Source organism: Schistocerca gregaria, chromosome 3 (assembly GCF_023897955.1).
Source record: "Schistocerca gregaria isolate iqSchGreg1 chromosome 3, iqSchGreg1.2, whole genome shotgun sequence".
NCBI lineage: Eukaryota > Metazoa > Arthropoda > Insecta > Orthoptera > Acrididae > Schistocerca > Schistocerca gregaria.
Window position 1 is genome coordinate 629173207 of NC_064922.1, and position 27749 is coordinate 629200955.

At 40.1% G+C, this 27749-nt stretch overlaps 1 protein-coding gene across 2 annotated transcripts in view; it reads right to left on the reverse strand.

Moving 5' to 3' along the window:
* The window catches only part of LOC126354186 (probable Na(+)/H(+) antiporter nhx-9), an 898754-nt gene that overhangs the window by 113622 nt on the left and 757383 nt on the right, over positions 1-27749 (reverse strand). For both annotated transcript variants that reach the window (XM_050003636.1, XM_050003637.1), the window contains 5 exons: positions 26567-26823; positions 18730-19150; positions 16544-16633; positions 1932-2002; positions 1590-1826 (listed from right to left, as the gene is read on the reverse strand). In XM_050003636.1, coding sequence (XP_049859593.1) covers positions 1590-1826; positions 1932-2002; positions 16544-16633; positions 18730-19150; positions 26567-26823 — 1076 coding nt within the window. The remainder of the gene's footprint in view (positions 1-1589; positions 1827-1931; positions 2003-16543; positions 16634-18729; positions 19151-26566; positions 26824-27749) is intronic.

Consider the following 27749-nt stretch of genomic DNA (forward strand, 5'->3'; position numbering starts at 1 on the left):
TCATTCATCAATGTATGTGACTAGTTTCACACTTCCCACACAACAAGAGATTTTCAGTTACCATGTTCCACATCAGTATCAATAACACTGGTAATGAAATTCTTGCTGTTGTTGTAGACATTCATCTCAATACTGGTTTCATACATATCTCTTAGCTGGTCTACCTTGCATCAAACTTTTCGTATCTCCTTAGTTACTCAATGTCCATCTGAACCTGTCAACTACCTTCAAGCATTAGTTAGGCTTTGTGGCCTAATGACTAAGTGTGTACATGGAAACCATGAAACCACGAGGTAAAGTGACTCAATTTCAGTCAGATCTTGGAAATTTATCAGACTGTCTTTTTAGCTTTCAACTCTAAATGATGTGAAGATTCATGGGAACAACACATGGTTTGAATTCAATGTCGAACTGTAGGCTCCTTTGCCTGTTAGCATTACTACAGTGGGTTAGCGACACACATGGCACCGAACTGACATCTAATTGAAAGATTTGCAAAAAGCTGGTCACACTAATTATTATTATTATAGTCCACCTCTACAATTTTTACCACTACACTTCCCTCTAATGCCAAAATAATTCCTTGGAGCTTCAGTATGTGTCCTATCAACCAATCCTTCATTTTAGTCATATAGTAACATAAGATTTCTTCTCTTCAATTTCGTTTAGTACTTCATCAGTTTCTCATTCTACACATACACTCTTTAGCATTTCTCTGTAATGCAACATTTCAACAGCTACCCTTCTCTTCTTATCTCTACTGTTTACTGTTATTATTTTACTTCTGTAATGCAAGACTCCAAACCATTACTTATGGAAACAGACTTCCTAACACTTAAATTTGCATTCAGTGTTAATCTTTATGTCTTTCTCGGAAAATATGGTAAGCTAGCAAAGTTTTCAGTATTGTTTATGTACCTGTCAATGAATCAATGCCCGATTTTTAGAAAAGCTTTTCTTGCTATTGTCAGTGTGCATTTTACATCCTCTTTACTTCTGCCATCGTAAATCTGCTGCATAAATAACAAAACTTGTTTACATTTTCTGTGTGTTATTTCCTCACTGAATTCCCTCAGCATCATTTGACCTAATTCAACTAAACTTGTTTTTATTTTTAATTTGTGCGTATCCAATAATCTCTTTCCAAGACACAATCCATTCCATTCAGCTGAACTTTCAAGTCCTTGGGCATCAGTGCCAAACTCACTGTGTCATAGGTAAACTCTGAAGTTTTTATTTTTTCACTCTCACCTTTAATTCCCTTTCAAATTTACTCCTTAATTCCTTTACTAGTTTCTTACTGTACAGATTGGAATAATATGGAGGGTAAACTACAATCTTGTCTCACTGTCTTCTCAATTATTGCCTCACTTTCCTCTCCTGCATGCCTATGAACTGCATTCTGGTTTCTGTAAAAGTTGTTCATTACCTTCCCAGTTTTACTCTTGTAATTTTCTGAAGTTGTTAGGAAATTTGTACTTCATGATAAAATGGAAAACAATACTATACTGTCTGTTTTGTAAACAGTTCAACCGTGGTTAAATTAATGATAAAGTAGGGTAAGAAAGCAGTAAGCAATATTAACTCACCTTCCATTAAAGTTAGTACTCATATTTCCATTTATATTCCCACTAGTGAAATTTCTAAATATTGCTGACATAGATTCTGTGCCAGAAATATTGCCAACAGTTGATGCATTTCGACGCATATACTCCATGGCATCTTTCATTGCCAATTTTGAATAAGTTTCAAGTATTTTTGGTTCTGCTCCTTGATGATCTCGCAACAGGTATGGACGGATGAATTTGTTATCGAAACGTTTAAACCTGAAATGTCAAATTGGCTTTTGACCAGTTCATTCTGTTTTGATGCAAATACTACAAAAATAAATTGAATAAAGAAGCATATTTTAATAAATCAGTTTAAATTACTTGTCTCTGAGATGGTAATTTCCATGTTGTCCAAGGATATCTTCAATTCCAGCCATTACGTGATCCATTAACTGAAAAAAATATAACAGTCAGTGACATTATGCCTTGGAACATGAACACTAAATACTGGATGTAATAAATAGAAATTTGAAATTTATTAGAATCTAATTTCTGGTATAAAGACTCAATCAAACAAAAAACATAGGCAAAAGTAACTACATCTAGATGACAGACCTGAAGTGCTCACCTTGGTTAGTGTAGAACAGGGAATCAGTTATCATAAGGCCATTCATTACAGCATCACTGAATATGACTGTAAGTAGTAATACAAAGAAAGATAGGAAGAACCTTCTGTTTAGCAGGAGCGACAAGAGACAGTTTGCAGATTACTTGGTAGGTCAATATGAAAATTTCATTTCCAGCACTGACAACATTGAGCACCAATGGATGCAGTTCAAGGCCATTGAACATTTTAGATAAGTATGTGCTGAGAAAAATTGTGAGGGATGGAGAAGACCTAACATGGTTCAATGATAATGTTAGCAAGCTGCTACCAAAGTAAAGAGAGCTTAACTACAAATTCAAAACATACCCTAACTAAAGCCTCACAGACAAACAAAAACGAAAATAAGCCAAAATTAACATAAGGAGGGCTATGTGTGAAGAATTCAATGACTCTGACAGTAAAATTCTATCTACAGACTTGATGTGACATTCTAAGAAATTTGGTCTTATGTTAAATCAGTAAATGGATCAAAGCCATCTGGGTAGACACTCTGTGACCATAATGGCGCTGAAACACAGGGCATGCCAAAGAAAAGGCCGAAATACTAAGTCTTTTTCCAAAACTGTTTCACAGAGACAGAGCACACTGAGTTGCTCTTTTAAACTGTTGCAGAAACAACAGAATAACATATCGAAATAAGCTGCCAAGGGATAGTTACTACAGTAAAACTCCTTTTTTACACTTTGCAACTGAATGGTCCAAAAAAGTATAAAATGCAGGAAAGTGTTAAATACAGGTAAAAATACAAAACACAAGTAAAATGAAGAACTTACTCTTACTGTCATTCTCTTTACATTGTTCAAAATATGAAACTGAAACAATGAAAACTTTGCCTATTTAAAAAAATCTTTCTAATATCATTTAGCTCTACTTGTCTCTCCACAATACACAAATTATCAATAACAAAGGCAGTGGCAGAGTGCTGAACGCACAAATGCATGCACAGGTTTCCCTCCTTCTTCCAGTCATGTCCTGTGGTGTAAAAAAAATATGAAAGCAAAAGTATTTTGTGAAATGACATTAAAAAGATATTTGTGTTCTAATGTGAGGCTTATCATTGATAATCATGATAATATCAAGGTAAATAAAACTTGTAACACAATATTGGTTAAAGCATTAAAATTGGTAGGCATGATATCCTTTGTTTGCTGACAACAAGAAGGTCACTCAGTTCGAGGACGTCCTGGTTGAGAAAGAGGGTGGAAATTATTGTTATCTTATGGAGCATCTTGAGGAGGAACGTATACATCTGACATCCGGTCGTATCAACTTAAGACTCCACCCCTAGTAAAGACTAGTGTACTTCAAACAGAAGCAACAATGATTCAAGAAAGCCCATTACGTAGACACCCATCTTAAAAGGCAATGTTTCTTTGTATAAATTAAATCTGCTGTAATGCAATGTAATGAGCAGAAGGAAGGTTACTGCTAGAGTCACTATTGTCAGATCATGATTACCATTAAGCATACTTTCCCACCCTCCCAAGCACTGTGAACCCATAATACAGGTGGGCGTACCCCAGCATGTCAATGATGAAACTCTTTCTTACCACACTAAAACTACATTCATCATCATCATCATCATCATCATTTAAGACTGATTATGCCTTTCAGCATTCAGTCTGGAGCATAGCCCCCTTATAAAATTCCTCCACAACCCCCTATTCAGTGCTAACATTGGTAACCTGAATCAACCCAGCTGTCACTCCCATGCAACAAAGTTGGTCGAAAGATAAAATAGTGCACAGATAACTTAGTCTTGGTACTGACTTCCTTCTTGCAGAAGAAAGTAGATCGTAGCTTAGCGCTCACTGCATTAGCTTTGCTACACCTCGCTTCTAGTTCTTTCACTATGTTGCCATCCTGTGAGAATATGCATCCTAAGTACTTGAAACCATCCACCTGTTCTAACTTTGTTCCTCCTATTTGGCACTCAATCCGTTTATATTTCTTTCCCACCGACATTACTTTCGTTTTGGAGATGCTAATCTTTATACCATAGTCCTTACATTTCTGATCTAGCTCTGAAATATTACTTTGCAAACTTTCAATTGAATCTGCCATCACAACTAAGTCATCTGCATATGCAAGACTGCTTATTTTGTGTTCACATATCTTAATCTCACCCAGCCAGTCTATTGTTTTCAACATATGGTCCATAAATAATATGAAAAACAGTGGAGACAGGTTGCAGCCTTGTCTTACCCCTGAAACTACTCTGAACCATGAACTCAGTTTACTGTCAACTGCTGCCTGACTATCCATGTAAAGACCTTTAATTGCTTGCAAAAGTTTGTCTCCTATTCCATAACCTTGTAGAACAGACAATAACTTCCTCGTAGGAACCCAGTCATATGCCTTTTCTAGATCTAGATACAATTCCCTGTTCCACTCATAACACGTCTGCATTATTTGGCGTAAGCTAAAGATCTGGTCCTGACAACCTCTAAGAGGCCTAAACCCACACTGATTTTCATCCAATTGGTCCTCAACTAATACTCACACTTTCCTTTCAACAATACCTGAGAAGATTTTATCCACAATGCTGATTAAAGAGATACCTCTGTAGTTGTTACAATCTTTCCTGTTTCCATGTTTATAGATTGGTGTGATTACTGCTTTTGTCCAGTCTGATGGAACCTGTCCCGACTCCCAGGTCATTTCAATTATCCTGTGTAGCCATTTAAGACCTTACAGTCCACTGTATTTGATGAGTTCCGACTTAATTTCATCCACCCCAGCTGCTTTATTGCACTGCAATCTATTGACCATTTTCTCCACTTCCTCAAATGTGATCCTATTTCCATCATCATTCCTATCCCATTCTACCTCGAAATCTGAAACATTACTGATCGTATTTTCACCTACATTGAGCAACTCTTCAAAATATTGCCTCCATCTGCCCAAGGCATCCACAGGATTCACCAACAGTTTTCCTGACCTGTCCAAAATACTTGTCATTTCCTTCTTACCCCCCTTTTGAAGACTGCTAATTACACTCCAGAATGGTTTTCCAGCAGCTTGACCCAGAGTCTCCAACCTGTTTCCAAAGTCTTCCCAAGATTTCTTATTGGATGCTGCAATTAACTGTTTGGCTTTGTTTCTTTCTTCAACATAACTTTCTCTGTCTACCTGAGTTCTAGTATGTAGCCATTTTTGATACGCCTTATTTTTCCTTTTACAGGCTGCCTTGACTGTGTCATTCCACCAAGCCATTTGCTTCATCCTACTTTTACACACTACTGTTCCAAGACATTCTTTAGCCATTTCTAGTACTGTGTCCCTGTACCTTGTCCATTCCTTTTCCAATGACTGTAATTGACTACATTCAACTAACTGGTACCTTTCTGAGATCGCTGCTATGTACTTGTGCCCGATTTCCTTATCCTGAAGTTTCTCCACTCTTATCCTCCTACATATGGACCTGACCACCTGCACCTTCGGCCTCACAATCCCAATTTCACTGCAGATTAAATAATGATCAGTGTCATCAAGGAATCCCCTGAATACACATGTGTCCCTCACAGCCTTCCTGAATTCCTGATCTGTTATTATATAGTCAATGACAGATCTGGTTCCCCTGCCTTCCCAAGTATACAAGTGAATGTTCTTATGTTTAAAAAAGGAGTTTGTGATTACTAAGCCCATACTGGCACAGAAATCGAAGAGTTGTTTCCCGTTCCTGTTGGTCTCCATGTTGTTGTTGTTGTTGTCTTCAGTCCTGAGACTGGTTTGATGCAGCTCTCCATGCTACTCTATCCTGTGCAAGCTGCTTCATCTCCCAGTACCTACTGCAACCTACATCCTTCTGAATCTGCTTAGTCTACTCATCTTTCGGTCTCCCTCTACGATTTTTACCCTCCACGCTGCCCTCCAATGCTAAATTTGTGATCCCTTGATGCCTCAAAACATGTCCTACCAACCGATCCCTTCTTCTAGTCAAGTTGTGCCACAAACTTCTCTTCTCCCCAATCCTATTCAATACCTCCTCATTAGTTACGTGATCTATCCACCTTATCTTCAGTATTCTTCTGTAGCACCACATTTCGAAAGCTTCTATTCTCTTCTTGACCAAACTAGTTATCATCCATGTTTCACTTCCATACATGGCTACACTCCAAACAAATACTTTCAGAAACGACTTCCTGATACATAAATCTATATTCGATGTTAACAAATTTCTCTTCTTCAGAAACGCTTTCCTTGCCATTGCCAGTCTACATTTTACATCCTCTCTACTTCGACCATCATCAGTTATTTTACTTCCTAAATAGCAAAACTCCTTTACTACTTTAAGTGTCTCATTTCCTAATCTAATTCCCTCAGCATCACCCGATTTAATTTGACTACATTCCATTATCCTCGTTTTGCTTTTGTTAATGTTCATCTTATATCCTCCTTTCAACACACTGTCCATTCCGTTCAACTGCTCTTCCAAGTCCTTTGCCGTCTCTGACAGAATTACAATGTCATCGGCGAACCTCAAAGTTTTTACTTCGTCTCCATGAATTTTAATACCTACTCCAAATTTTTCTTTTGTTTCCTTTACTGCTTGCTCAATATACAGATTGAATAACATCGGGGAGAGGCTACAACCCTGTCTCACTCCTTTCCCAACCACTGCTTCCCTTTCATGCCCCTCGACTCTTATTACTGCCATCTGGTTTCTGTACAAATTATAAATAGCCTTTCGCTCCCTGTATTTTACCCCTGCCACCTTTAGAATTTGAAAAAGAGTATTCCAGTCAACATTGTCAAAAGCTTTCTCTAAGTCAACAAATGCTAGAAACGTAGGTTCGCCTTTTCTTAATCTTTCTTCTAAGATAAGTCGTAGGGTCAGAATTGCCTCACGTGTTCCAACATTTCTACGGAATCCAAACTGATCCTCCCCGAGGTCTGCATCTACCAGTTTTTCCATTCGTCTGTAAAGAATTCGCGTTAGTATTTTGCAGCCGTGGCTTATTAAACTGACAGTTCGGTAATTTTCACATCTGTCAGCACCTGCTTTCTTTGGGATTGGAATTATTATATTCTTGTTGAAGTCTGAGGGTATTTCGCCTGTCTCATACATCTTGCTCACCAGCTGGTAGAGTTTTGTCATGACTGGCTCTCCCAAGGCCGTCAGTAGTTCTAATGGAATGTTGTCTACTCCGGGGGCCTTGTTTCGACTCAGGTCTTTCAGTGCTCTGTCAAACTCTTCACGCAGTATCGTATCTCCCATTTCGTCTTCATCTACATCCTCTTCCATTTCCATAATATTGTCCTCAAGTACATCGCCCCTGTATAAACCTTCTATATACTCTTTCCACCTTTCTGCTTTCCCTTCTTTGCTTAGAACTGGGCTGCCATCTGAGCTCTTGATATTCATACACGTGGTTCTCTTCTCTCCAAAGGTCTCTTTAATTTTCCTGTAGGCAGTATCTATCTTACCCCTAGTGAGATAAGCTTCTACATCCTTACATTTGTCCTCTAGCCATCCCTGTTTAGCCATTTTGCACTTCCTGTCGATCTCATTTTTGAGACGTTTGTATTCCTTTTTGCCTTCCATATCCTCTCCAAATTTACCCATAACCTTTTCATACCCTTCTGTTTGATTTCCAATCCTGCCGTTAAAATCACCCATGAGCAGAACACTGTCCTTGTCCTTTAACAACTACATCATGAGTGCCTCATAAAAACTATCCATCTTATCTTGATCTGTCCCTTCACAATGCGAATATACTGACACAACCCTAATTTTCTTGCTAGACACTGTCAAATCTATCCACATGAGTTGTTCATTTACATACCTTATTGCAACTACGCTGGGTTCCATTTCTTTCCTGATGTAAAGCCCTACACCCCATTCTGCTATTCCTGCTTTGACCCCTGACAGGTAGACCTTGTATTCTCCCACTTCTCTTCTTTTTCACCCTTACCCGAATGTCACTAACAGCTAAAACGTAAAGCCCCATCTTACTTGCCGCCTCTACCAGCTCTACCTTCTTCCCAGGGTAGTCCCCACTGATATTAATAGCTCCCCATCACATTACCATTTGTTTGCCAAGTCGTATCTTAGGAGTCCCTGGTTTGTCAGTTAGAGGTGGGACTCCGTCACCTCCAAAGGTCCGAGGCATTTTGCTCTGATTGTTGCCAGCATCATATTTAAAGTACCATTACATGATCAAAATTTTTTATATAGCCCGCCTTATCTGCTTTGCTCCAAGGCTGACTTTGAGCAGGAATACAATGTACTTTTTGCAGAAATTTGAATGAAAATCAATGTTAAACATCATGATAATACCAAAGAAAACTTAAAATGTGAGGAATTTTGTAACACAGAATTGTTAATGATGGGAAATCATTGCATTGAGAGAATAGGACTTCTGTTGGGACTGACAAAAATGAACATAACAAGTGGGAAACTGTAAAATGTAGGGATGTAAAAACAGGGTTTTATTGTATCTCGTTTGTATTTATTTACTGTCTTAAGGGATGTAGTTCCCCATAAAAATGTTGATTATGGCTGCAGTTGTCATATTACAAATAATACTGGATACAGTTATTGTGCATTTTTACTGAATGGTAGTTTCAGAAAACAATTGTACATTAATCATACTGCAAGTGAAAGTTAAATTATTAGCTGCTAGTGTATCATCCTGTGATCTGAAACTGTAATTAAATAAATGAAAAATGGAAAGACTTTGAGTGTATTAACAATAGACAACCTGTGCCACAACTGAAATTTCTTTATTAACACAGTTTCAAAATGTGTTAATTCTGTCTTCAAGCATATATGGACTACTGCATTAGACATTTATCTTAATATGCAGCATAATCTCCTTACAAGTATATGGGTGCTCACTCCAGAACTAACTAGGCATCATGTTTTACATGTCACACATTTCAGCTGAAAAGTATATATATTGTTGGAAGTCAACTTGCAATAACCATTCACAGATGACAGGTGGCAGCACTAACAGTTCAGGGTATATAAAATGTGTTGGGGGATGTGGAAAACAATACAGTCATTATCATAATGCATAAATGGAGAGACTTATCTGATGACCAAAAGGGTATTATCATTCGCTTTTGAGCTGAGGTTGGAAGCATTTCCAAAATAGCTAAGTCTGTAATCTGCACACATGCCACTGTAGTTAAAGTATATCATGCATGATAAAATGGTGCTACACAAAACTGGTGGTCAGGCAGCTGTGCTGCACCATGGGTGACAGAAGACAGGGGTGAATGACAGCTCTGCAGAAGTGTATGGGTGAACAGACATGCAACTGCTGAGCAACTAACCTCTCAGATGAATCACAGGGTTACCAACAGCATCTCCTCGATTACTGTACAGTGAACATGCAACTGGTTCATGCACTCATGCTGACTGCTGTTCATTGGTGATGAAGGCTGGAATTTGTACACAATACCATAACTGGACTTCTACTGATTTGCAACAGGTGGCCTTTTCAGGTGAATCATTTTATGCTCCATCAACAGACAGCTGTTGGCACGTATGACATGAAACAGTGGAAAACAAACACCCTGTGACAATCATCAGAAGGCTCCAGGCTGAAGGGGATTCCCTGGGTGATCTCATCCTTCTGAAACGTGCAATGGATCAATAAAAGTATGCAATGGGATAATGCAACATGTCACACACCTCACAGTGTAGATGCATGGTTTGTATAGCACCAGGATGAGTTTACCATACTCCTCTGGCCATCAACTCCCTGAATTTAAACCCAGAGAAGAATTTGTGGGACCACCTCAGTCATGGAATTTGCACCATGGATCATCAACTGAGAAACCTAGAGCAGCTGGTCATGGCACTGGAGTTGGCATGGCTCCACATCCCTCTCAATACCTTCCAAAACTTCACTGACTCTCCTCCTGCACTTTCTGCAGCAGTCCACACTGCAAAATGTGGTTATTCAGGCTTTCGACAGATGGTCACATTAATGTGACTGAACAGTGTATATACCAACTGCCTTTCCCAATAGCTATAACATTACGTTACTAGTGGAACAAGCACCCAGATACTTTTATATGGATTGAATTTAGATAAAAGTATGACATAAAAGTGTGTATACAGCTCAAGATGAAATGGACATATTCTGGAACTTGTTCTGTTAATAAACACACTTCAGTTGGAGGAGGTCTGATATATCAATTACAGTTTGTCTAAATCTACAAACATGCACTAAAAGTCACCAACAATGTGTGGTGGGGAGTACCTTGTATCATTACTAGTCCTTTATTTTCCATTTCCACTCTCAAATAAAGTGAGGGAAAAATGATTATCTATATGCCTCCACATTAAGGCCTAATTTCTCTTATCCTACCTTCATGGTCATTACATAAAATGCACTTTGGTGGAAGTGGAATCACAGTGCAGCCAGCTTTAAATGCCAGTTCTCTGAATTTTCTCAACTGTGTTCTATGAAAAAGGTGCCATCTTCCCTTCAGGGATTCCCCATTTGAGTATCTCCATTGGCAACTCCATAATACTTACATGTTGATCAAAACTACTGGTAATAAATGTAGAGTCAGCCCCTGAACTATTCAATGTCTTCCTTTAATACATCCTGGTGGAGATCCCAAACACTCTAGTAGTAGTCAATAATGGGTCACACTAGTGTTCCTTTACAGATGAACCACACTTTCCTAAAATTCTTCCAATAGACTGGGTCTCCCTACTTTTGCTCATTCCATTTCATATCATTTTGCAATGTTAGGCCTAGATATTTAGTCAATGTGATTGTGTTAAACACTACACTACTCATGCTGTATTCAATTATGAGATTGTTTTCCCCTACCCATCAGCATTAACTTACATTTTTCCAAATTTAGGGCAATCAGCCATTAATGCCAACTAAATTCACTGCCGAGGACAACCTACAACTGATAAGCTTCTTTCACAGCCCCTACACTGGCAGCATCAAGGAAATAATCCAAAACTCTAACTCTAGCATAAGGGTCCATCTTTAAAAAGTAGGGGTACTTCAAAGAGAAATGAATTTAGGTAGTTAGTAGTCTACCAAGACTTTTGCCATTTCTGGGCTTGTTAAAAATTCTCTACAACTAACATTAGTTTCTGCATTCTTTTCAATCACGTTACAGTTACTCTGCAGAGTACCAAATTTACATCTGAAAAGCTTCATGCTAACTTGTAATAGTTAACACAAATTTTCAGTAGTGCCTCTTATCAGATTTTGTCTTTCTAAGAGGAGCACATTATTAATGATTCTTTTATTTCACATTAGTATTGTATACCATAGACTAACATCAATATGTTTACTGTTCAGAATATCAAATTGGCCAAGTACTGCATTATATTCTTTACATACATATTCTTACAATTACCCTGAATATAAAATTTGTGTTATAACCTTTAATCACAATAATTGCGTGGATATTCACACTCTCTCTTAGAAACAATAGCTGATCACATGATTACAACTCAGTCTCTCGTATTGGACTGCCGGGCCGTGACGTGCGGCCGGCGCCGTTCATAGCTAGGTGGCACTCCCGCGCTCAGCCGATTTGCGGAGCGCCTCTATCGCCGTTTGTGCGTACTGTCGTGGCAGCACTGTTAACTGTCGTGGCACTATCACAACACTTTTCCCCCATTGAAAAAAATAAACACTCACTTCCTTGGAGACATGGACAGCGCGGAGACATCCATGGCCTCTTGTGAGGCCCTGAGGAGATCCCACGCAGAGACACGAGAGTATGGTCGACAATGTCCAGGACGGAAGCTCGTGTGTGGAACGTGCCTCCTGGATGAGATGATGGGTGAAAACTCTGGAGCAGCATCCATAGGTGTCATTGACCTGGGAGTGTGTTCCAGCGAGATGGGTCCCGGAGAAGGCGGCGTCGCGACTGGGGCCGGTTCCGGAGTACTCGGAAGCAGCAGCGACGGCGGCTGCATCAACACGGATGGTAGATCGGCAGCAGCGACAGGACTGGCGTCTCGGGCTGGTGGAGGCGAAGGATGGGGCGGTGGCACCGGCGTGGCCACAAACTCGTGGGCGCATCTGGTCGTAATGGCGAACAACCGTGCCGTCGCCCGTACGGATTTCACAAAGCCGGCGGCCGCGAAGAGTCTTGACCACCCCTGGAATCCATTTAGGGCGAGATCCATACCCTCGTGCCCACACGTCGGCGCCCACCGAGTATTTTCGCGCACTAGGGGACACAGTACAAGGCCTGACAGGGTGAAGCAGGTGCAGTAGAGTGCGCGGTTGGCGGCCATGCAAGAGTTCAGCAGGGCTGCGATCACACAGAGGCGTGAAGCGATAAGAACTCAGAAATTGCAGCAGGGCGTCATCCGTGGAAAAATCACTAAGGAATTTTTTCATCTGGCATTTGAAAGTGCGGACAAGGCGCTCGACCTCCCCATTCGATTGCGGATGGAAAGGAGGTGCGGTAACATGATGAATCCGTTGTCCAGTACAAAAATCATGGAAGGCCTGCGAAGAGAACTGAGGGCCATTGTCCGTGACGATCGTGGATGGAAGACCTTCTAGCGCAAAGATTTTGGACAAAGCCAGCGTCGTCGCTGCAGTGGTGGGCGACGGACATCTAACAACAAACGGAAACTTCGAGAAGGCGTCAATCAACAGTAGCCAATAAGTACCGAGGAAGGTGCCAGCAAAGTCGGCGTGCACCCGTTCCCATGGTTGAGCTGGATCAGGCCACGGAGAGGCCATTGTACAAGGTGCCGCCAGTTGTTGAGCACACTGGCCACACGCAGCAACCATATGGGCGATGTCCGAATCAATACCGGGCCAATAATCGTGCCTGCGGGCCAGGGACTTAGTCCGAGAAATACCCCAATGGCCTCCGTGCAACAGTTTGAGAACATCTTTGCGAAGAGAGGCTGGCACCATGACCCTTGGAGATGCGCCATCTGTGGCCAGAAGAACAACACCATCACGAACAGACAGACGAAGGCGCAAGGCATGGTAGTTGCGAAGGGGATCCGATGCCCGGCCCTTGGTCCTGTCCGGCCAACCTCGTTGAACAAAACCGATCACCCGACGCAGGACCGGGTTCCGCGCAGTAGCCGACGTGACCTGAGAACCTGTAAGTGGAAAGCCCTCGACCGCACGACGTTCTTCCTCATCAATGTGGAAACAGAGGAGTTCATCACGATCGAAAACAGGGTCAGGGCCCATCGGCAATCGCGACAATGCATCAGCGTTGGCGTGCTGGGCCGTGGGGCGATAGTGAATCTCATAATGAAAACGAGACAAGTATAAGGCCCAACATTGCAGGCGGTGAGCCGCCTTATCCGGAAGTGACGCCGAGGGGCTGAACAGAGAGACCAGCGGTTTGTGGTCGGTGATGAGGTGAAAATTAGAACCATACAAAAAAACGCTGAACTTTTTTAGAGCATAAATGATAGCGAGCGCCTCCTTTTCGATTTGAGAGTAACGCCGTTGCGCCTCGTTGAGCGTCTTGGAAGCATAGGCGATGGGTCGTTCCGACCCATCCTCATACCGATGGGCGAGAACAGCCCCTAGGCCATACTGCGACGCGTCAGTCGCCAGAACCAAGTGCTGGCCCGGACGGAATGTGGCAAGACAAGGCGCCGACTGCAAATGAGCCTTCAGGCGGACAAAAGCCTGCTCACACCCGTCGGACCAACAGAAGGGGACGTTTTTGCGTAACAGCTGATACAGATGATAAGCTACCGCCGCTGCGGATGGAATGAATTTGTGATAATAAGCAATCTTGCCTAGAAACGCCTGAAGTTCTTTGACCGTAGACGGCCGGGGTAGAGTGTTAATGGCCGCAACATGCTGACGGAGAGGACGTATACCCTCACGGGACAAGTGGAAACCAAGATACTCAATGGAGGGTTGGAAGAACTGTGACTTGTCCAGATTGCACCTCAACCAAGCCGAATGCAAAACCCGAAACAGTGAACGTAAATTACGAAGATGCTCCGCAGTGGAGGCTCCCGTGACAACAATGTCATCCAGATAGTTTATGCAGCCGGGAACGGAAGCCGTGAGCTGTTCCAAAAACCGCTGAAAAATGGCCGGTGCGCTAGCGACACCAAATGGTAATCGCTGGTACTGATACAACCCACAAGGAGTGTTGATAACGAGAAATTCCTTGGAAGGAGCGTCCAACGGCAACTGATGGTACGCCTCCGATAAGTCAAGTTTGGAAAAGAACTGGCCCCCAGCGAGCTTGGTAAACAACTCCTCAGGACGGGGAAGAGGATAAGTGTCAATGACGCTCTGAGCGTTGACAGTGGCGATGCCGATTCGCTGGAGGTAACCGGTAGGAGAATCTCTGAAGCTGTTAACCTGTCTAGCTCAGCCTTGACAGGTGCACGCAACGCCACCGGAATAGGGCGTGCCCGGAAAAACTTTGGGCGAGCTGTAGGTTTAAGAGTAATGTGGGCTGCAAAATCCTTGGCACAACCCAGACCAGCAGAGAACACGGACGAAAATTCAGAACACAATCCATCCAGCTGTTGATACGGAATGTCCTGAGATATGAGGTGCACATCATCATCAATGGAGAACCCGAACAACTGGAAAGCATCATAACTGAACAGGTTTTCAGTGCCCGCATGATCCACCACATAAAACGTGAGGGGCCGAACAACAGACTTGTAGGCAGTGGAAGCATCAAACTGGCCCATGATAGGAATTTTCTGTTGATTATAAGTCCTCAGATTTCGCGTAACTGGAGACAAAGGAGGGGAGCCCAACGCCAAATACGTGCGAGAATTAATGAGAGTTACTGAAGAGCCTGTGTCCACTTGCATGCGGGTGTCTTTATTCAGAACACGAGCAGTAACAAACAACTTATTTGTTTGAGAAAGCACACAGTGAACATCCATGTCCGACGCCTCGTCCTCGTCGACAGGAACTTTATGGGACTGACACACAGAAGCAATGTGGCCTTTTTTCCTACATGAACTACACGTGGCCCAACGTTTTGGACACGCTGCCCTGTCGTGCTGTACAAAACAACGGGGGCAAGAAGGAAGCGCGGAACGAACCGGCTTCTGTGGTTGCTGGTTTCGCTGCGTCCGTTGCGGCCCAACGCGACGTTGTTTACGCGAGTGAACCGCCGCCACATCTTCGTTCTCCTGTGCAACAGGCAAATTGTCCTTGTCGAGAGTTGACTGTACAGCGCCTACATCACACCACGCTTCTATTTGCGCGCCAGCAGCGTGAGACACTTCAAAGGATTGAGCGATGCTTAGAACTTCCGACAACGACGGGTTTAGCAGTTGTAGGGCACGTTGCCGAACTTCTTTATCAGGAGCAAGCCGTAGAATAGCATCCCTAACCACTGAATCAGCATAAGACTCGTGATGAGTGTCCGTGACAAACTGACCGTGTAGTTCCGCCGCCCAAGCCCGGTAAGATTGATGGGGCTGTTTACGACACCGGTAGAACGCCACGCGGGCGGCAACGACGTGGGTGTTTTTTCGATAATAGGCGGACAATAAGTCACACATTTCTTGGAAGGACAGGGAGGCGGGTTCCCGCAGAGGGGCTAACTGAGATAGCAGCTGATAGACTCGAGGGGAAATCCAAGATAGAAATAACGACTTACACATAGGAGCGTCGACAACGCCGAAAGCCAAGAAGTGTTGCCACAAACGCTTCTCATAATCCTCCCAGTCTTCAGCGGCCTCGTCGTAAGGAGGGAATGGAGGCGGAGAAGAGGAAGACAGACGATGAGTAAGAGACGTCGACAACGCCTGAATCGCTGCCGTCAGCTGTGTTTGTTGAGCCTGAATAGTAGCCGTCAGCTGTGTTTGTTGTTCAATGAGCGCTTGCATAAGCTGTTCCATGTCTGCCCCGTCACGAACATGCAAATCCACAACGCAGTGAAAATATCCCGACCTCGTCGCCAAAAAGTGTTATAACCTTTAATCACAATAATTGCGTGGATATTCACACTCTCTCTTAGAAACAATAGCTGATCACATGATTACAACTCAGTCTCTCGTATTGGACTGCTGTGCCGCGACATGCGGCCGGCGCCGTTCGTAGCTAGGTGGCGTTCCCGCGCTCAGCCGATTTGTGGAGCGCCTCTATCGCCGTTTGTGCGTACTGTCGTGCCAGCACTGTTAAATGTTGTGGCACTATCACAACCATTTGCCACATAAATTCCCACCACACACTATATCAATCTATTCACTCATCCAAAATTTAATAGTACAGCTCCAATTAGTTGTGAAATGCTCATATCATACAGTTGGACCTACCATTTCACTGCTATTTACAATGGTTTTCAATATTCCTGCTGTTGTACTACTTCAGTAATGATATAATACATAAAGGTACACTGCCGTACTTACTCTTTCATGTATCCTTTCATTCATTGTGGGTTTCCTCTTTTCTGCTCGTTTCACATTTAATATCCTAACTAGAGGTTTGATTGTTATACCCTGTAAAATAAATCAAGATGATAATTAATTATAATATTGCAGATTATAAAGAACACAACTCAGTAACTGATTTGAGAACGCCCATTCCCAAGTAAAAATAGCTTCAACAACTTATTATTAAAATAAGTGACCTTTTTTATGCTCAATAAGTGCTTCGTTATGTTCCAATTATGAGGGCTGGAACTTAAATAGTGGTAACTATTTATTCACAACCGATAAAAAAGAGTTACATGTTTGCACCTGTTACTGTGCTTCAAAGTGGTCACCAGCATTGTGTAGAACCTGTTGCCAGTGATGTGGAATGGGTAGAATACTGTTAGCAGAGCCAGTTCTGTTGATGGTGCAAATGGAGCAGTCTACTGCCTGTCGAATCTCTCTAACAGTTCTGAAGCGAATGCCATGAATTGGTTCCTTCATCTTCGGAATCAAATCAAAATCACAAGGACTTAAGTCTGGGGAGTATGGTGGATAGTACAGTACTTCCCAGTCCCATTGACTGAAGAGAGCAGCCACAGCTTGCGCTAAGTGTGCTCACGCATTGTCGTGCAAAATGGTGAGTGGGTTGCTTAGAAAGTGTCATGGCTTCCAAAGCAGGTCACAGGTGATGCTACAAAAACAAACAGTAATACTGTGCATTGACAGTCTACTGTGGAGGAACGTAACGCGTTAGGATAAAACCATCACAGTCGTACATGAGACTCACCATAACTTTCACCATACTGGGACTCTGATGCACTTTTGACTTTCGCAGTGACCCATAATGACACCATTCGTTGAATTGGTGTTTCAGCTATGGCTCATACGATATGGCCCATGTCTGATCCAGTGTTACAATACGGCATAAGAAAGCCCCTCCTTCATCCTCATAGCTCTCCAAGTGGATGTGAGCAGCATCATAACACAGCCATTTCTTCATTTCTGTCAAGTCATTCGGACCCCATAGTGACGTAGTTTTTGCATGCCCAGGCATTTCTTCAGGATGCAAAGTACAGTCGTATGCACTAATCCAGTTTCGTAGGTGAGGTCACGAATTGTATGGAATTGCTCACTGTCCACTAATGAGGCAACAGCATGCACTTCTTCTTCAGGGATGCTAGGATGACCGGCTCAAGGCATATCTGCCACAGTTTGCTGACCTTTGTTGAAGGCTTCTACAAAATGTGCCAATGTTCTACACGGCAATGCCGATATCCCGCACACCTCTTGAAGACCTTGATGCTACTGTTCTGCTGCACGACCCCTGCCATATTCAATCTTGATCCAACTCCATTGTTCCTGTTTCAAAAACATAGCGACACTGTTACGTTAGACCGCTACTCACTTATGTCAACAATGTGTGCTATCAGCAACAATAGTAGATACCATTGCATAGTGTCTCCACAGCAGTTTTACCGCTATTTAAGTTCCAACATATGTATAATTATAACATCAAACATAACTACAAAAATCTTTAGACATGTTACTCATGAAGTCAGTGAACAACATCACTTAGCTTTTATTTTCGAAATAAAATGTATGAATGGTACCATCAAATCACTTCACAATTTAATTTCAATTTCACTTAATGCCTGGTCCGAAAATTTCGCAAGACCTAAGCTGTATTGTGGCTAATACTCTGTCCCTACATCATTATTTATCTATAATTAATGAAATTTAACAGTTTTTTAACATGCACTTTTACATTACTGTTTCAATGACAAAATAAATGACTCACAAACATTCAATTACTGTGGCTACCTATTCAGTAACAAATCAATATTAAATAATGGATGCTTTACTTCTGAAAATTAAAAATCCAGGATAAATAATTGACCTGAAATTAAATTTTTAGTTTGGTACTAGTAACTGTTAAATACCGGTTAAAATAATACAATGAAATATATCTGAAAAAATGTGTGAATTTCTATTTCATAAATTATATTCCTTTCATTTTCTAGCAAATAAGTAGCAGAAAATCACTGACCCCTGTATACACTTCATTTGTGGCATGTCATAATGAATTTTCCTTCCAACTGGAAACGTAATTTGTTTTCAGCTGGACACTGGTAATTCAGGCACTTAACCTAAAGCTCTTATTATTAAACTCCTTTACTCACCTGAATGAATACAGTGAAGTATATGACAGCAATAGTTGTTGTAACAAACATAGGTTGCAGTGGAACATGCTTGCGATCAATGAGTAAGACCAGGGCAAATGCTACAGCCCCTCGCAGTCCACCATATGACATTACAAATTTGTCAACACGTGTAAGTTGGTGGAGCCGGAAGTGGTTTGCAATAGCCGTCAACAGTATAACACCAATAGTGCGGTAGACAGAGCAAAAAGCAACTGTTAGAATCACAAACCATGTGTTCCAATTGTGATTATCATTCACTGTTGCAACTCCAAGGAACATAAATATTATGGTTTCTGATGAGGAACTTAGCATTTTCATGGCATATTTCACTGTGGTATGAGATTTGTGTGATATATTTGCTTCCACATAGTTCTTCATTGTTATACCACAGAAAGTTATTCTGTAAGAGAAAGTATGAATGTTCAATGACAACATTATGAGTTCTATTCTGGATCCATTATGGCAATGTAAGCATGAAACATCCATGCCATAAAATGGTAACTGGGTAGATAAGGAGACACTAGCATACATCTGAATTAATTCTTATACTGCTTTACTACCAAATAAAGACTTAAATTTTACAAGTGAACATTACAGCAATACACACTAGGCAGTTACACATTTGAAGTATCACACACTTTGACTAAAGCAGGACCACAACATTGTTTTACCAACAGCTAAGAAGGTATGGTGTTGCTATTGCCTTTTGTGAACCAGCTTTTCAATATGGGATATTTTTCAAATATAAAAACTTTTGTCAAAAAGAGAAGGATGTGAAAAGTGAGGGGAAAAATAAGGACATGCAGTAAGACCTGAATCTTAAAACATTTCACTTTTTAATTTAATACTTAACAGAGTGAACAATCAAGTTACAAAAACAAAATGTTACAGGCACAACAGTTCACATTACTAATAAATTCGAAAAAGCCATGCATGAAAATGCTATTTTTCAGGTGGTCATCTCTTGGGTTCTATTGTTGACAGAGATAAAGAACCAAGAGTTTTGAACAGCCTTTGGCCTTGCACCTATTGGAAGAACAGGGGATATTGTAGCTATCCTACAGTACAGGGTCAAAATGTACACACTTCCTCCAACCCATGCAAATTGAGCAAATTGGTTGGTGCTTTTTCATTAAGTGTGGTCTAGGACTGAGCTTAGGTGACTTATAAAAGTACCATTTGTTCTTCAGCTGTTCCTGAAAAAGTCCCTAAAACCAATAATTTTTGAGTACAAAAATATCTATTGTGGGGATGGCCACTTCTATAATTTCTATTCATGGAAAACCTTACAAATTTTACCAGACGTCCTTAAGATGATGTTCTCAGGAAACTGTGAAGCTTTTTTGATGTCATTATCTGTTACTGAGACCCAGAGGTTCAAATTTACCAAATTTAAGCACGCAAATATGCATGTAATTACAGGTCTGATGTGTAAAAGCAGTTCTAAATGATGTAGTGAACATATGGAAAGGCTCATCAAAAGGATTCTGAGATTACAAAACTACATTGTTCGTCAGCATTTTTTCACTGATAAAACTTTATGATACACTATGTATTATGGGCACTTCAGGCCAATACACGTATGCCCAACATGGTACTAGAGTGACAAAAATTGATCTAAATGGGTCTTAACATGTCTGAAGATAACTTTAAAACTGCCAAAAATCATAAAACTGGAAAAGCTGCACATTCAGTAAAACATTTCTAAAATAATTTTCATCCTTTTAAGATACAAATCAGAAGCTGAGCATTTTTGATGAATTGCAATCAATGAGAAAAGACTTCAGAAAAAATGCAAAGCGAACGATTTTGTGTTAACCTAATATTATGAATACTTGTTCATTGTGTATATGTGTAAAGGTATACAAATGTGACAAAGTATACAGATAAACTGTCAAAATATTACTGACAGAGAATTCACTCCTCATGTGCAGCACACCCAGCTGTAGCAGTGAAAAGAAGAAAACCAGTGAAAGAATGTTCCTATCAGAGCAAAAAAAAATGTAAATATGTTCCTCTTTAAAAGATAGTGACAGAGGAGTTGGGAACAAGATGCCTTTATCCTCATCCTACCTTAATTACTAAAACTTCTGGCATGTGATCATATTTGTGATTTTTATGCTGAAAGAAAGTAGCAAAGAGACAGTGATGGTGGAAGAGACAGTAGACACTCCCAGTGGGAGAAAAAGAGAGAGGAGACAGTGATGATGGAAGGGGTAAAGTGGCAGTGAAAGAGAAAGAGAAATGGATGGAGATAAAAGCATCAGGAGCAAACGAAAGAGGAGACTGTGAAAATGAAAAATACTGGTGAATGGAGACCATACCAAGTGTAAAAGTATGAAACCGGAATTTGGTTGCAATAATTACATATCTGTTGTTTGAAACTGATAAACAATTTTTATCCAAAACGGTCTCCATTGTTTTTTATACATTTCTCACACCTCTCTGGCTGGCTATCAATGCTACGCAAAAAACACAGTTCTTCTTTTGAAGAAAACCAGTCAGAGAGCCATTCCGTATATTTTCATAAGAACTGAAGTGTTGTTTAGCAAAAGGGTGTCCCAGTGATGCAAATAGATGATAATCAGATAGAACCAAGTCTTGAGAATAAGCCGCATGCTGTAGTATTTCCCAATGGAATGCCTCGATCATTTCGCTGGCCCATTTTGCTGTGTGATGGGGCATCATCTTGGAGCAGTATGACTTTGTGTTGCCTTTTCCCATACTCCAGTCTTTTTCAAGTAATGCTCCATTTCAATTGATCATTTGCTGTTGGTAGTGATCAGTGTTAATGGTTTCACCAGGTTTTAGCTGCTCATAATAGATTATACCCTTCTGATCCCACCAAACACAGAGCATTGTCTTCTTTCCACTGATGGTTTACCTGGATTCACCCATGATTTATAACACTTAGGATTCTCATAACATATCCATTTTTCATCACCTGTTGCTATTCAATGGAGAAACAACTTTCTTTTGTATCTGGCAAACAGCATTTCACAAGTGGTCTGGAAAAATGCCTCTCTGCTTCACATTCAATTGTTCCGCAAGTTTCTGTTGAGCTTGAGCATCATCTTCATCCTATGAGGCCTGCAATTCATTGTCTTCAAACTTTTCTGGCAGTTTCCTGCACTCATCGCTTCTCATATCAAAATCACGACTTTTGAATGGTTTGAACTACTCAAAACACTGTGTTTCTCCAAGAGCATGTTCACCAAACGTTTTGACAGGCAATCAAAGCAATTCTGCAGGAGTTTTCTTCAAATGGTAACAGAAAACCAATCTGCCCACAAATCCTCTAGTTTGTAGGCACAAAATTCAACATGTTTATGTGTTTGAAACAGATACTGATGTATGGACTTTGGGTTACTGTAAGTCGACATTCGTCATCAGCTGTTACAAGAAGCAGATGGCATTGCAGGTGCAGTTTCATGGGCCCTACACTGATGAATAGCACCATCTATAGGGAAATTCTGGTTTCATACTTCTGCACCTGGTATGTATGCTTGTGGGGCCTGGACCCTCCCAACCTGTGAGCTTTAACACATAGGTATAGGGGAGAGTACATTTTGGACAGAAATTTTAACATATGGGTATAGGAGAAAAGGTAAGTTGGACCCCAGAACTCCTGAGCCGTTGAGGTACATTGGAGATGGTGGCATGGAGAAACAAAAACAAAAAGGTGACAGTGTGAACTAGTGAGGAGACAGTGGCAGTGCGACATACTGTACATCAAGGAGAGAAAAAGAAGGTGGAGAGAGACATATATAGACTGGGGTAGTGACAGGGAGATGGTGAGTATGTAGGCTTAACTACAAAGAGAGACTGGGTAAAAGTATTTAAAATGTTCTTTGTTAAAAGAGCAGGAATATGTTTGCATGTCAAAATCTTTGAGGAGAAAAGCAAAGTGAGGACTGAGGCAGTTTGTTGCCCACTTTACTGACTGTCTTTTAAAAAGGAACACATTCATCTTTTTTGCGCACTGACATGATCATTTTTCTGATGGTATAGCTAACATCTGCAGAAGTATGATATAGGCATCATGTTAAAATAAACTTAAGAGTACCACACACTCAGTAATTAGGATCAGATTCTCAGCTACAGAACATTACACAGGATTAAAGGAAGCAAGGAATGTTAGAGTTTAAATAATTCCATCAGCACAGAGGTAGTGTAGTAAGCCATATTGTTTCCTTGAAGACATTGTGTCTTTTGTATACAGTGATTTAAAATGGTGGAAAACGTGTGGGATGATTGTAAAAGGACCTGAATACTGATCCACCCAAACACAAGCCATTTAGACTACACTGAAGAGCCAAAGAAACTGGTACATCTGCCTAATATCTTGTAGGGCCCCCACAAGTACACAGAAGTGTCACAACCCGACATGGCATGCACCCGACTGATGTCTGAAGTAGTGCAGCAGGGAATTAACATCATGAATCCTGCAGGACTATTCATAAATCCATACGACCATGGGGGTGAGGGATGGAGTTCTGTTCTGAACAACATGTTGCAAGGCACCCCGATATGCTCAATAATGTTGCGTCTGGGGAGTTTTGTGGTTAGGGGAAGTGCTCAAGCTCAGAAAAGTGTACCTGTAGCCACTTTGTAGCAATTATAAATGTGTGGGGCATTGCACTGTCCTGCTGGAATTGCCCAAGTCTGTCGGAATGCCCAATGGACATGAGCGGATGCAGGTGATCAGACAGGATGTTTACATACATGGAAACCTGTCAGAATTGTATCTAGACGTATCAGGTGTCCAATATCATCCCAACTGCACACACCCCACACCATTACAGAGCCTCCACTGTCTTGAACAGTCCCCTGTTGACATGCAGGGTCCATGGATTCATGAGCTTCTGCTCGATGCAATTTGAAATGAGACTCGTCTGACCAGAAAATATGTTTCCAGTCATCAACAGTCCAACGTCAGTATTGACAGGCCCAGACAAGGCATAAAGCTTTGTGTCATGCAGTCATCAAACCCTTATCAATGATATTTAATTGAATGATTCACAAACTGACATTTGTTGATGGCCCAGGAATGAAATCTGCAGCAATCTGCAAAAGGGCTGCTCTTCTGTCACACTGAACAATTCTCTTCATTCCTCATTGGTCCCATTCTTGCAGGATCTTTTTCAGTCACAGCAATGTTGGAGGTTTGATGTTTTACTGGATCCCTGATATTCATGGTACACTCATGAAATCTTTGGACGGGAAAATCCCCACTTCATTGCTACGTTGGGAGTACTGTGTCCCATCGCTCATGCACTGACTATAACACCATGTTCTAACTCACTTAAATCTTGATAACCTGCCACTGTGGCAGAAGTAACTGATCTAATAGCTGCGCCGGGCACTTGTTGTCTCTTATAGGCAGTGCCAACTGCACCGCTGTATTATGTCTGTTTATATATCTCTGTATTTGAATACGCATGCCTATACCACTTGGTGCTTCAGTGTGATGCCACATCATTCATTATATTTTACATAAAGAAAAGGTCCAACAAGCTGATATAAGCTTAAAGGAGAAGACTAAAGATGTTCTCTACACATCAAAATTTGAATTCCAGTGTTGCTTAAATCATTTATCCTTTTTGGGTCTCTTGAGTCACAATTCTTTGTAACTTATTCTTCCCTGTGCCTTTCTATAGCTTTCCCTCTTATCTCTATCATCATGATCACCATCTTTTGCTATTAATGAAGAAATCTTTGTGTTTGAAAGTGAGAGAGCTTCCATATTCAAATAATCTATGTTGCTGATGAGCCCTCTTCATCTGATTCAACTTCAGTGGTCATAATACAGTACTTCCTTGTCTACTTTATTATCTACTTGTATTTTATTGTGAGTCTTCAGCGTTCTGACTTTCAATTTATCTTGTTAAAAAATTACTTCATGAATTCGTAGAAACATCATGACTAAATTATTTCAAAACTTTTTTACACTATTCAAAACACAAGGCATCCTTTCACATGTCTTGCCTTGATGATTTTGGTCTTGAGCAATGATGCCAGGCATGCTCACTTTCTGTACTATACCAAGCAAGTGAGCCTGCTTAAAACTGTCACTCACAGCTACTGACAAAGGGCACTGTTGCAACGTTATGCACATAAACAGAAGAAATACCTGCAAATATATATTTATCAATCATGCCAGAAAAAACATCAGACATTGCAAATTATCCAATCCTTTATAGATTACCTAAAACCACTAATCAATCATTGGTCCAATTCTTTAGGATTAATACACATGAAGCATGATATCATCCTTGTATTTGTACAATTATAACTTGAAATTTGGAGAGGGTGTTGATCATACACTATAGGCATCATTTAAGAAGGGATTTTTTGGAATTCCACCCTGAAGGGGGTGAAATAGGGAATGAAAGGTTTTTGAAAATATTTCAGTATTAGGACAATTTTTAATTTAGACCTATGAAAATTTGTATTTTATTCCCAGTCAGAAATAAATAAATACATCTTTCAGCATTTTTGGAAATTTAGCACACAAACTGCAGTGAAACAGGGGATGAAATATTTAAAAAAATAGCTATTAAGGAATTTTTCAAGCTGCACCTATGAAAATTGGTATTTGACCGCTCAGCTACAAATAAAAAATAATTGGTTCAGTGTTTTTGGAAATTAAACCCATATGGGGATGAAATAGGGGATTATAATTTTTATGGTAATATTTCAATATCCAAGCTGTTTTGAAGCTAAATCTACGAAAACCGCTATTTTGCTTCTCAGTTAGAAATAAAAAATGCAAGTCTTTTTGTAAATTCAACCCCTAACTGAGTGAAATAGGAGACGAAAAGTTTTATGAATTTATTTGATTAATAATGCCATTTCAAAGCCAAATCTACTAAAATTTGTATTTATCTTTTCTGTTAAAAAAAGTGTTTCACTTGCTTTGGAAATTCAGTACTTAATGGAGTGAAGAAGGGGTTGAAATTTTTTAAGGAAACACTGCCTTATGTCAAAAAAATTTTGAAGCTAAATCTATGAAAATTGATATTTCACTTCTCAATTAGATATAGAGAAATATGTTTCAGGGCATGAAAGTTTCTATGAAAATACCACCTCAAAGGTGTGAAGGTGTGATTAATAAAAACCTTGAGACTGCAGCAACCAGAATAACTTTTTGGTCAGAAAAACATTAGGAAAATGCTATGCTTCTATGGCCTTAATTAATGTGAAAAATTTGAAAGGTGTTGCAGTTTGTGAATATTGAAAATATCTATAGAAACCAAATAGACTACACAAATGAAGCAGCTGGCATTAAGCTAGTATAATTTTATGTCTAATGCTCCCTGTACATTATTGTTCAATATATGAAAGACGTCTCTGTAATCTTGTGAGCAGAATAAGAATCATATAGCAAGAGGAATAGATATAGTAGTCATTAACAACTACCAAAACACAATAACAGTAACACTATACAAATAATGTGGGAGGTTTATGGCTATAGCTTTAGAAATAAATTGAAAAGAGAAGAGTTACAGGGAAAAAAGAAAGTAAAATAACAGCCTACAGCAGAAAATAGTACCAATAATTAAGCTATATGGCTTGGAAAATACTATGACGAGTATTTTTATTACTATTACATAGCAATAATGCCTGTGGTAGAAAAAACTTTAATAATGCAGTCAAAAGAGTGTTGTTTTTTTATATTTATGACTTACTACCAGACAGCACTGTTTCATCCATATTCTTATAGCTAAAATGTATATGTGTTATTTATGTGATGGATCCTTGGGCATATAAATACAAGTATACAATTTATAAGTACTAAATAATCAATACTTACGCTAGTATGCCAGACATATGGAAGATTTCTGCATTAAGATAGGCTAAATAGGCCATAACAAAGATGAATATTGGCTCAATTACACGAACTTGGTGTGTATATCGTGTAACGAGGCCAGTAAGGAAGCCCCAGATAATTCCAATGATTGTGCCTCCTAAGGCAACAACAAAAAATGAAGCCAGGCCTGCTAAGACATCAGTATAAATAATGTTTTCAGGCCCCATCTCAGTGTAAGCTTCAAACATATGGTACAACACCTGAAAAATAAACAATAGAAGAGAAAATGTGTATTACAAACAAGGTAAAACTTTCTTCCACATATAAATACATAAACCAATAAACAAAATTAAGAACTTGCTATTTCTTTGCATATATCACTACATACAACCAATATGGAATTAAGAACCTGCTATTTCTTTGTGACTCCTACCTTCATTATTTCTATGTTCTCCAATTTCAGATCTGTAAGAACTGCAATCTCAGCAGGTGAGTCATTTGTGGTGTGATACATTCAAAGTCAACTGACTTGCATTGAATTTTATGAATTAATTGAATGTTTCAATAACACCCACTATACTGGCAAATGAACTGACACAGGTAGAAAATGCTTATAATAATAACACACTGTATCTTTGGAACAACTTTCCCTGCAGCACAACAGGCAATGATCTCTGCTTCAATACAAGTTTTCTCTTTAGCCTCACAGTCATAACAATATTAATGGGGCACCGCTGTGCACCATATGTTTCATTCATCATCAACGACAGCTTGAGATACTCCTACCTTTTTTTTTATTGCTATCTAACTTCCCTCAGTTTCACATTAAATGCCCATTTTGATAGACTTCTTCACACATAGATACTTACCTCCCATTGCTCATATTTTTCTCTGTGATTTCCTCTTCACAATTTGCTTGTTTTTTCATTTTTATCTTTCACTGTTCATGTTCATGTCCTCTGTGGTTTATTGTCTCTACCCACAATTATCTCATCTGTAGTTTGTCAAATTCCAATCTACACTTCCCTTATCTTTTATTCGTTTATCAATCTGAATTATTTCAGTAACTATTTGATTGTGATTTCTTTCTTTTTATTATTCATAATGCTTCCAACAAAGAAACCTCTTTTATAAAAATGAAGAGGCTGAGATAGTATATTTTCTCCAATAATGTAACAAATGATGT